Source organism: Anguilla anguilla, chromosome 6, assembly GCF_013347855.1.
Source record: "Anguilla anguilla isolate fAngAng1 chromosome 6, fAngAng1.pri, whole genome shotgun sequence".
Lineage (NCBI taxonomy): Eukaryota > Metazoa > Chordata > Actinopteri > Anguilliformes > Anguillidae > Anguilla > Anguilla anguilla.
In genome coordinates this window covers 60,158,462-60,170,288 of record NC_049206.1, presented here as the reverse complement: position 1 = coordinate 60,170,288, position 11,827 = coordinate 60,158,462, and the positions used below count along the sequence as shown (strand labels likewise).

Here is an 11,827-nt window from a genome sequence, read left to right as displayed (position 1 = left end):
CTGTACGGTCAAGCTCTGCTGCTTTGGGTGGGTTAGACCGCGAAGGAATGCGCTCTGTGAACACACACTGGGGTTAATACTGTGTGGCAGCTCTGATAGGGACACCCAGTCTGTGTTAAACCCAGCTTGTGTTAAACCAGCCTGTATTAAACCCAGCTTGTTTTGAGCCAGCCTGTGTTAAACCAGAATGAGAATGCGTCTCATTCTAAACCTGTGCTGAGCGAATGCATCTCATTCTCCTAAATTCTCCTTCTGGGGCAGGAGGTGGAGGAGAGGTTATTAAGAATAAATAAACCAATTAAAAAATGTTCAGTTTCACAAAAAACAATTAATGTATTAATTTGCAGTACATATCTCATTATATAAAAATTTAAATATTTACCAATTGATGGCAATAATTTATTTGTTTATGCATGTTTTTTTTTTGTTTTTTTGCACTTATTCCATTTTGGCTGCAGGTTGCCAACCACTGATAATGGAGCATGAAGCTAATCAGCTTGACTTTTTTTCATAAATGTGTTCGTAGCAGTTTAAGGTGCCCTGGAACCTGCCTGTTAAAATGAAACCCATTCGCCGTCGGCTCGGTCGGCACACTTCCCTTTATTTTGCCGGAGTGTTGGGGGGGGGGGTGGTGGGGGGGGGCGCACTGGAGGACCGTACGGGGTGTTTGAATGCTAATTGTATTGATTTCACTCTGAATGCAGAGCGCATTAAAAACTAGCCCAGCCTGTCACCCGGGCCTGTATGTTCATGGAGACATTGTGGGAGACATCAGTTATGGTTCAGAGGGACGGGGAGAACCCCGGAGGAGTGTGTGTCCTGCCTGCGACGCTCGTCCTGATCGATCATGGGTCCACTGGGGGGGGGGGGGGTGCAAAAATCATAATGTGTGCATACGGGGGTGTGTGTCGTTGTGTCTGTCTCTCTTTGTGTGTGTGTGTGTGTCTGAGAGAAAGAGGGTGTGTGTGTGTATGAGAATAAGAGGTTGTGTGAGTGTGTATGAGAGTAGGTTGTGTGTGTGTGTGTGTGTGTGTGAGAGAGAGAGAGAGAGGGAGAGAGAGTAAGAGGGTGTGTGTGTGATGCTGTGGGTTGTAATGAAATTCAGCTCTAATGAGCAGTTCCAGCTGTTGTTTCTTCATCAGTATCAAGCTGTGGAAAGCACTGCTTTATGCATGAGCAGCTGAGACAGACTCAGCTCAGTATCTGTGGGTTATGTGCAGTGCTGATGGGACAGACTCAGCTCAGTATCTGTGGGTTATGTGCAGTACTGATGGGACAGACTCAGCTCAGTATCTGTGGGTTATGTGCAGTACTGATGAGAGACTCAGCTCAGTATCTGTGGGTCATGTGCAGTACTGATGAGAGACTCAGCTCAGTATCTGTGGGTTATGTGCAGTACTGATGGGACAGACTCAGCTCAGTATCTGTGGGTTATGTGCAGTACTGATGGGACAGACTCAGCTCAGTATCTGCGGGTTATGTGCAGTACTGATGAGAGACTCAGCTCAGTATCTGTGGGTTATGTGCAGTGCTGATGTTCAGGGGTTAGGTGGTTGTAATGCCATTATGACGTGATTATGGTTATGTGATTTTTATGACATGTCAGCAAAGCAGGTCTGTTGTGGCCGTGTAGTGCTGATGCCATGTGGTTGAAGAACCGCTGTGTCGCAGCTGAGACTCCAAATCAAATCTCCCCCTCAGACGCGACACCACATTACTGTGCATCACAGAAAAACAAAGCGTGCAATATTTACTTAAAATAAGAAGCAGCAAACAGAGAATTAGCAACCCACTGTGTAGTAATAAACAGGCGTGTAGCCAAACCACAGTACTTCCGATGCACTTAAATACTGATGCAGCACCTTCTACAGAGGTGATGTAAACCCATTGTGATGTAATAAAACAGGTGTGTAGCTAAGCAACTGTTCTTCTGATGTGCTTATTATACTGATGCTGCACATTCTAGTGGTTATGTAAACCCATTGTGATGTAATGAAGCAGGCGGTGCAGCCAAACCACTGTACTTCCGATGTGCTTATATATTAATGCAGCAATCTTCTACAGAGGTGATGTAAGCCCATTGTGATGTAATAAAATAGGGGTGTAGCCAAGCAACTGTTCTGTTCTGATGCCCTTAAATCCTGATGCAACACTTTCTACAGAGGTGATAATCTCCACAGGGTCCTACCAATGCATCCACACCATTTATATAGTCAGCGTAAGCAAGTATTTTTCACACAATTGCAGACCGCGCATACGCACCATTTTGAGGTGAGGATGATTCTGGTCATCATTTATCTTTCCGAATAAAAATGCTGTTTATCTGGAAAGCATATACCACCGCTCACAGCATGGCGTAGACTGCTTTAAAACATTAGGACAGACCTACCCTCGTTTATTACGGAGAAAAATGGCCTACTGTTTGCACACTTGGGTTTCTTGCATTAAGTTACGTTTTTGCTGCAGTTTGTCAAAGATATGAAGCGCATTTTCAGGGAATAATGCATCCTCTTTACTTTTTTATCCAGGTTAGTCCCTCGGAGGGAAGCCCTGTAACTTGAAGGGCAGTCTATCAGATTTAACGCATGATTTTACTGAGAGAAATTATTAAATGAAAATCTGAAAACGAAAATTTCGGATAAGTTTGCAACAGTGGGGAAAGCATAATATTCCTCAGGTAGAAAGTGCTTTATTTGTGTTAAACGCTGTTAACTGGCTGAACCTGGCGAAAAAGGGGGTGGGGGACTCACACACCCCCCTGTCCCCCCCCCCCCCCATCCACCCCCTTCCTTTTGTTGCACCCGTGCATTGAATGCGATTGCCCAGGCGTAGCGTGCATGGCAGCCCAATTTGAATGTGAATATGAGATTCCACTACAGGAAAAAAATATATATATATATTCCGAGCAGACATACAGTAAAATAACGCCCACAAATACAGTCCACAATCCACTTGGCTTAGTCATATTTTGATGTTTTTATGTGTTGTGTTTTTTATTTTTTAACTCGCTGCTTTTTCGTTTCTTTATTCTGTTTTATATCAGTGGTGGATTTAGCTGTCAGTCCACATTCAGGATATGTTCCCATTTTAGCGTGAACGACAGGAAGAGATTTTGTTTATTTTTTTGGTTCAGTATTGATGATGATAATGAGCTGATTTTATATTCCAGCATCTGTAGGTGTGGATAAGCTCTCTGCTGACTCACCGCAGTCATCACCAGTGTTTAACTCCCACCTGGGTGATTCACGGCAACCATTTTACACCGAAACACGCAGTGTACATCGGCCCAGGAGAGCTTTGTAATGGCTTAAACTGGTGAATAAGAACATCAGGTTTAATGTTCCTCCTCCGACACAGCATCCCCATCATTGCACTACAGCACTGCTAACCAAGCCCAGCCCTGCTTAGCTTCAGTACTAACCAAGCCCAGCCCTGCTTAGCTTCAGTGCTAACCAATCCCAGCCCTGCTTAGCTTCAGTACTAACCAAGCTCAGCCCTGCTTAGCTTCAGTACTAACCAAGCCCAGCCCTGCTTAGCTTCAGTACTAACCAAGCCCAGCCCTGCTTAGCTTCAGTACTAACCAAGCCCAGCCCTGCTTAGCTTCAGTACTAACCAAGCCCAGCCCTGCTTAGCTTCAGTACTAACCAAGCCCAGCCCTGCTTAGCTTCAGTACTAACCAAGCCCAGCCCTGCTTAGCTTCAGTACTAACCAAGCCCAGCCCTGCTTAGCTTCAGTACTAACCAAGCCCAGCCCTGCTTAGCTTCAGTGCTAACCAAGCCCAGCCCTGCTTAGCTTCAGCACTAACCAAGCCCAGCCCTGCTTAGCTTCAGCGCTAACCAAGCCCAGCCCTGCTTAGCTTCAGTACTAACCAAGCCCAGCCCTGCTTAGCTTCAGTGCTAACCAAGCCCAGCCCTGCTTAGCTTCAGCACTAACCAAGCCCAGCCCTGCTTAGCTTCAGTACTAACCAAGCCCAGCCCTGCTTAGCTTCAGTGCTAACCAAGCCCAGCCCTGCTTAGCTTCAGCACTAACCATGCCCAGCCCTGCTTAGCTTCAGTGCTAACCAAGCCCAGCCCTGCTTAGCTTCAGTACTAACCAAGCCCAGCCCTGCTTAGCTTCAGTACTAACCAAGCCCAGCCCTGCTTAGCTTCAGTACTAACCAAGCCCAGCCCTGCTTAGCTTCAGTACTAACCAAGCCCAGCCCTGCTTAGCTTCAGTACTAACCAAGCCCAGCCCTGCTTAGCTTCAGTACTAACCAAGCCCAGCCCTGCTTAGCTTCAGTACTAACCAAGCCCAGCCCTGCTTAGCTTCAGTACTAACCAAGCTCAGCCCTGCTTAGCTTCAGTACTAACCAAGCCCAGCCCTGCTTAGCTTCAGTACTAACCAAGCCCAGCCATGCTTAGCTTCAGTACTAACCAAGCTCAGCCCTGCTTAGCTTCAGTGCTAACCAAGCCCAGCCCTGCTTAGCTTCAGTGCTAACCAAGCCCAGCCCTGCTTAGCTTCAGTGCCAAGACCAACTCCACTTCAGTCATTTTTTCGGTTGAGGTTTTCAGTCAACCTGCAAAGCATTTAGAGCACATCCCAAGACCACGTGCATCCGAATTCATTCAGACAGCAAGTCTCTGATTATTATGTATAATTTATCATTATTGATTTATTTGGCAGATGCTCTTATCCAGGGCGAATTACAAGGCCGTCACTGCGAGGTACATTAAACGCACATCACAGAACCAACAAGAGCATTCAGCACTGCCAGTAACACTGAGTGGGTTTCAAGCCCAGAATGCTTTCCGAAATGCACACGTACACACAGACACACACACACGCACACACACACTCATACACACACTCATACACACACACACACACACACACCCACACACACACACGCACAGACACACACGCACACAGACACACACACACATACAGACACACACGCACACACACACACACACACACACATCTCAGTGCAAACACGAGTAATGCTTGTACTTAAGAGCCTCACACGTCCTCCTAATGTGCCCGTGTGTTGTGTAAGACAGGAGCAGCGCGGCCGTTCTGCCCGTCCGAGCCCGCCGCTGTTCCCCTGCAGCAGGAGCGGCCGGCCCCGGCGCCGGAGAGCCACGTGGTGCGCTAGCTTATCTCTCCTCCAGGGCCGGCTCCCCGAAGCTCTCATCCAGAGCGCCTCGCAGCCCAGACACAGGTGCACAGGTGCACCGATCGAAGAGCTCGAATTCCCCCGAGGGGGAGAGCACAGCCCACCCCCGAGAGAGAGAGAGAGAGAGAGAGAGAGAGAGAGAGAGAGAGAGAGAGAGAGAGAGAGAGAGAGAGAGAGAGAGAGAGAGAGAGAGAGAGGAGAGAGAGAGAGAGAGAGAGAGAGAGAGAGAGAGAGAGAGAGAGAGAGAGAGAGAGAGAGAGAGAGAGAGAGAGAGAGAGAGAGAGAGAGAGAGTCAGCGAGGGCAGCCGGCACAGACTCTGCACTCTCAGGAAAAAAAGGGTGCAAAAAAAAGTTCCTAAAAACTGCACCGCTTGTCACTAGCTCAGGAGGTAAGAGCGGCTGTCTGGCAGTCGGAGGGTTGCCGGTTCAATCCCCCGCCCTGGGCATGTCGAAGTGTCTCTGAGCAAGACACCTAACCCCTAATTGGTCTGGTGAATGAGAGGCATCAATTGTAAAGCGCTTTGGATAAAAGCGCTATATAAATGCAGTCCATTCACTGGGATGGTACCCTATGGGTACATAAAATTGTACCCCTAGACATGGGTTTAATAATTCATTTGTACGTTTTTTTGCTTGCAGGTGTTAGGACGAGGGAAAAGAAAAAGGGATAGAGAAAGATTAGGAGGAGGAGGGAAGGTGTGGTCTTCCTGGGAACATATTCCATTCATTAATAAATATGTGTGGAGAAAAATACTTCCTGATAGCAGGGTGTATGTCATACCAACGAGCACATAAGCCCAGCGTTACTGCGCATTACAACTCGGTCATACGGTAATATCAAACTCATAAGAGCCACACTGTCAGCTTTCAGTCAGAGTGAACAGATGGCGAGTCTCACCTGTGGGAACGTAGGTGAACTCAGGTCAAATGGTTTGTGAAGCCTTTGAACATGTACAGTATGTAGACTGCTTTCATATGGGCGGATGGCGTCAGAATGAAAAGCGTATTTATTAATATTGGATACATGTATTTGCTAATATTACTAAGCGCCTTTGCACTCCTCGAAGAGCATCATGCTATTTGCGGCATTTATCTGGCTTCTTAAACGCATGCCTATATTAGCTTTTTAAAATTCGAATGAAACGAAAAAGTACGGTTATTAAACGGCCGACTGCTCTTTATTAGAGAAAGAAAATTCCTTCCCCCGGAGTTAACAGGTCAAGCCCCTCGCCGTTTTTACAAGCGTTAAGTTTGTCGGTTGAATTTCTCCTTTTGAATTGCAATGAAGCGTTAATTCCCGGCAAAGTAGTTAGATTAAATCGATGTCTCTGTTCTCTGCTCTGAACGGCCGACGGAATGCTGCGCGTGCTCTGCGAAGCCCGGCGTCTCCTCGTTAAAAATCATCCGCTGACTGAAGACGGGTTCCCGTCTCCTTTTCTCGTCTGTCTCTCCAGTAATCCTAGAATAAATATACAGCCCCTTTTCCCCCAGTTTATTTAACTCCAGTGGAGTGTGCCTCCTTTTTTCACGCGCCGGTTGTTGTTCCTTCCTACCTATAAATTAGCTTTCCTTGTTCACGTTTCTATAAATATTCTACTCGCACATACTGATCAAAGACCCCCACGCGTTTTATCAACCGCCAGTCTTCCACGATTCACCCTAGGCCTGTGTGAATCGGCGCTATACTTGCACAGACATTTAAAAGGAACGGTTTTAAAAATATGTTTGTGGCTTGTGGCTATTTTTGGCCGAACAGGCTTCTCCGTTAATTAAATGCCTATTTGAGTACCTTGGATTTGAATCGGAGGAGCTGTCGGTCTGTCTAATCTGTTCCGTTGTACACACACAGCAGAAGCTTTTGCACGGTATTTCAGGAATGCTGTCATAGATACGCAGATACTGTGTCTTATTCGTGGCTCCTGCTATTAATGTATATTGTTTTATCTTCCATAGGAAAGCGGGATCCTATTGTAGAGACGCTCGGTGTATACGTGGTCAGAATAGTGTCAGAATAGTGTTCACTGTGTGAACTGTGTTCTTGGCTAGAAATAGCTGTACAAAATAAGTATTGTACCTTACTGAACCTGTGTTTAGCAGTTGTCTATGACCATGAAATGCACTTTTTGTACGTCGCTTTGGATAAAAGCGTCTGCCAAATAAATGTAATGTAATGTAATACGTTGGTCCTTCTTCATCAGCAAGAAGTTTCCAAGGAAGGGTGGCGAGAGGCAGAAAATATGCGAACATAGCATAGCAACAGGGGGTGGGGGGCTGGCAGAACTGCCAAGGTCGCGCCGTAAAGGCCGAATTATTCTATTTAAGAGACGTGCTTGGTCTCAGCTATTGTTTCCGTCGGCGTGGACTTCATTGCAGGGCTGTCCATCTGTTTTGTCGAAGTCTTTCCGCGCTGCTATCACTGTAATTCCCCAATGTGTTTGTTAATGCTCCTCTATCGGCAGTGACAGCTGCGGCGGCGTGGGCTGTGTATTCCGTGCTCACGTCTGTGAGAAACTTTTCTCTTTTTTCCCTCCAGTTTAATCACACGGCTGCCACTCTCCCGCTGGTTCGTTTCTGATCCGTCTTTCGCTTCGCTCCTTGTCGGAGTGCGCGTGCACGGCGGCTCGTGTGTTAAACTCGTTGGGCGCCCAGCACCCGGACAGAGCGAGTCGAAAGCGTCGTGTATAGTTATTTCCTCTTCGGTCGCTCATGTAAATTAAATACATACAAATAACAAAACTTATACAAATAAACAGCAACAACAACAACAATAGTAATAATAATAATAGGCTAGTGAAAATAATCTTTTTTTTTGCCTTTATAAAGTATGCCACGTAACAGTTTTGGGATTTGAAGAGGCCAAATTCTTGCATATCATTTTGATTCTTATTTCTATGTAGTGCGTTACTGGTTGATGCTGTATACTACTACTACTACTACTACTAATAATAATAATAATAATGTACAATAATTGTATGGCATTTTCATATGAAGATTTGAAGCACAAAGTTCTTTACATGACAAAAACAGCAATACAATTAAAACAGTACGGACAGAAGTAAAATCATTAGAATAATAACAGTATATATGTATAATTAAAATGATAGAAAGTCTAAAATAAATAAATACATAGTAATAATAAAAATAAAATATATAATGTAGGTGAAAGCCAGAGTGAAGAGGTGAGTTTTAAGCTAGTTTTTAAAACTCCTTATGGAGTCTCACTCTGATATGCAGAGGTAACCAGTACTTTAGAAATGTTTCCTAGATGATAAAAGACATTTTGGTTACACATTTCATGTGGTTCTGAAAGCTTAAATTGGGATCAAATATAACTTCTCAGTTTTTTACTTCAGTGTTTGCTTGTGCTGTCTGTGGCCTTAGATTCTTCACCATTGTTTTTTGCTGTGCTGTTTCCCCCAGTCACAATAATCTCTGCCTTTTCTTGGCTGGAGAAAAAATTAGCGACTTCCGTGATTTTATATCAGACACACAACTAATGAACGCATTGGCTTTGGTCTTCAGAGGAAACCGCTGTATACAATTGAGCTTCATCAACGTAACTGTGAAGTTCAGTGCCACGTCTGCTAATGACTCCATCAAGAGGGTGAATGTGTAGAGAGAGAGAGAGAAGAGAAAAGGGCCCTTGAATGGAGTCGTGTGCCACCCAGCCTTCAACACTTACTTTCTCTGAGACTTATCGTTATCACCCCTGCCTGCGTTATCAAGTCAAACATCATCACAACACCGATAACCACACTGTTCCCCCACCTCCCTCCCTCTCTCTCTCCTTCTCTCTCTCTCGCTCTCTCTCTCTCTCTGTCTCAAAGCATTAGCTTTTCAGATCAAGTGCCATTGTTGTTTTTGTTGTTGTGAGGGCAGCGGGGAATAGCGCAGCAGACGTGAAGGACGAGCTCGTTTCAGCGCGTTCGCTCCCTCCTCATTAAAGACACGGCGCTCGAGCGGAGAGCCCGGCCTGGCTCGCTGAAGAATAGCTTCCTTTTCTTTCTTTATTTATTTACTTTTTTTTTACTGACTTATTTATTGATATTTTTTGGATATCCATATATTCTGGATGGGTACAGGTGCAGTGGACGCAGTACACAGACGGCAAACCTGCAGGTTTAGCAAATATTAGCATATTTCGTATTTCATATTCATAACGCCACACGCGCGGCTAATTCTGTCCGGGCCTGTCTGCGGTCAGCCGAGCTCCAGAGATTCGACGCTCCCCGAAGGAATTCTCCCACTGTCCAGCTGCTTCGCACCACTAATATTTATGAATGAATAATTTAGCATGAATCATGAAGCGGTGTTTGTGGTGCAAAAGATGAGCGGGGCCTCCAAGATTAATGTGTGGAGTGCAGGGCTGGGGCTCTGAGCTTTCTGAGCTTCCTGTGTGTCCCATTGCGACTCTCACTGTTACCAGTCCTCCAGGGTTATGGGCTTCAAGTCCCCGACCAATAATAATAATAATAATAATAATAATAATAATAATAATAATAATAATAATAATGCATTATTGATATCGAAGTTGTATTTATTCAGTGTGTCTTATCACCTCTCTAGTCCCGCCCTAACGCTGGTCCCGCCTCTCCCTCTGATTGACAGGCCGGGCCCTCGTTCCCTCTGAGCAGAAGAGCGCCCCCTGGCGATGTCTCGGCAGCACAACCGCTTTGAGCGGGACTTCCGCGGCGGGTGGGAGAGGCGGGAGCGCTGTGCGTTGCTGGGCAACACGCTGAACAGCAGCTGCAGCGCCGCGGCAACCGCCAGCGGCGGCGGCGGCCTCAACGGCCACGCCCTCCCCAGCAGCAACAACCGGCCTGGGCTCCTCCCCCTGCCCGTCATCCCCTCCCTGCTGCCCACGCCCATCACCGTCGCCGTCACCACCTCCACCAATGAGCTGGCCTGCAAACGCATGGGGGGCGTGTCCAACGCACCCGCGCCAAAGGTAAGCCCCCGCGCCCCTGTGGCCAATAACAGTGGCCTTAGGTTTGATTTTTTGGGATTCCCCACCCCTCACCCCCGCGACTCACCCCCCCCTTGTCAGTTCTTCTCCATGCAGAGACAGCTGTTGAGTGAGTCGGTCTTTTTAAACCTGCTTAGAAACCAAAAAAAGGCAAAAAAAAGTGCTCAGTGATCAGCTTTTGAGAAAGTTAACCTTTTTTTAAAAACTTATGTTTGTTCTGCCACATTGTTCAACATTGTTAATTTCCTACGAACAGATGGTAGTCTGAATTCAGAAATTCTACTTTTGGTAGTGAAACCGTGAGTCTGTGACTAAATAATAAATTAAATGGTGGTGTTTGTTGTCTCTGGTCACGTACAGACGGATCATTTTGAGGTTCTCAGGTGTGTAAACGTTAAATGATATTGCGTGAGTGTTGGGGAGCGACAGCAAAAACTGCCATTTTATTTTAAAAATAGAATGACAGGCATGTAGCTGTAGTATAGGTAGCGTAACGCTTGGCATTAAATTTAATAGGTGCTTGCAGTTTTGCTTTGTGAGGTCATCCGTCATGCAGAATCTACGTAAACGTTGGCGATCGCTTTCACATCGCAACCCGTTCGGCGATGTCGACCGCGGTCCGTCCGCAAGAAACACCATCGGGGTTACCGCTGGAGCCCCTCCCAACCGCATTGGTCGCATTTTAAAAAATTCCTTCCTGGTTCCATCTCCCGTGGTAACAGCGCCACAGCCAATCGGAACGCTGATAAATTAATCCTGGCATCGCAGAGGAGCTCTGAGAAAGAGGCCCCCCCAAATCTGACAGGCTGTACCCCACATTCACTGAGACGCTGCCATCGCTGTGCAATTACACACTTCTCACTCCCCGCTTTTGAGCACCCCTGCCCCCCCCCAGCCCTCCCTGCCCCCCCCAGCCCCCCCGGACCCCCTAGCCCCCCCTAGCCCCCCCCCTCGCCAGTGATACAGATGTGGCTTTTGAGACGCTGAGACAGTTCAGAGATGAGCTGATGGTCTTAGACAGCTCTGGAGTGACCTGCACAAGGGGGAGGTCTGTGGTATAAAAGCACGCTCCCCATAACCGAACACAAAGCTCAGCTTTTTTTAAGACGGTGCAGAGATTTTAAAGAAATAAAAGGGGGGGGGGTGGGGGTGGGGGCAAAAGGGTGGGGGTGGTGGGGGGGGGAGCATAGGGGTCTGTTGTGTGGGGTGTGTGAGGTGCAGGGCCCATTTAAGGAGGGTATAGACCTCCTTCGCTGTACTTTTAGAGAGACCTCCCACAGCCTGAACTGCTGTGCCTCCAGAATTGATTATTACGGGATGCTGGGACATCAGAGACTGATTTACTCCGCAAACACAAAAAAATACACTAATTATGAGCAGTCAGCAAGCGGTCACCTTAATTATTTCTGCTTCATATCTCAAATCATTCGGGTGCCCTCCACCAAATGAGCTCTTTTTAAAGAAGCGTGTAGGTCCTGTACCGTGCTCACACACTGCTACACACAGCTGGGATTTACCTGCTTTAACTCCACCTGTTTCATCTGCGGCTGTGGCTGTGTACTAAAACATGATTGGCCAGTGTTTTATCCCTGCGTAGTATTGATTGGTCAGAGTTGTTTCTCTGTATAACATTGATTGGTCAGTGTTTGTGTCCATGTGTAGCATTGATTGGTCAGTATTGTATTCATGTATAGCATTGACTGGAC

At 46.7% G+C, this 11,827-nt stretch overlaps 1 protein-coding gene across 2 annotated transcripts in view; it reads left to right on the top strand.

Annotated features, from left to right (window-relative positions):
• LOC118229961 (kelch-like protein 29) overlaps positions 1 to 11,827 on the top strand; it is a 167,399-nt gene that overhangs the window by 52,408 nt on the left and 103,164 nt on the right. For both annotated transcript variants that reach the window (XM_035422571.1, XM_035422572.1), the window contains exon 2: positions 9,764 to 10,103. In XM_035422571.1, the coding sequence (XP_035278462.1) occupies positions 9,807 to 10,103 (297 nt within the window). In that variant the 5' untranslated portion in view covers positions 9,764 to 9,806. The remainder of the gene's footprint in view (positions 1 to 9,763; positions 10,104 to 11,827) is intronic.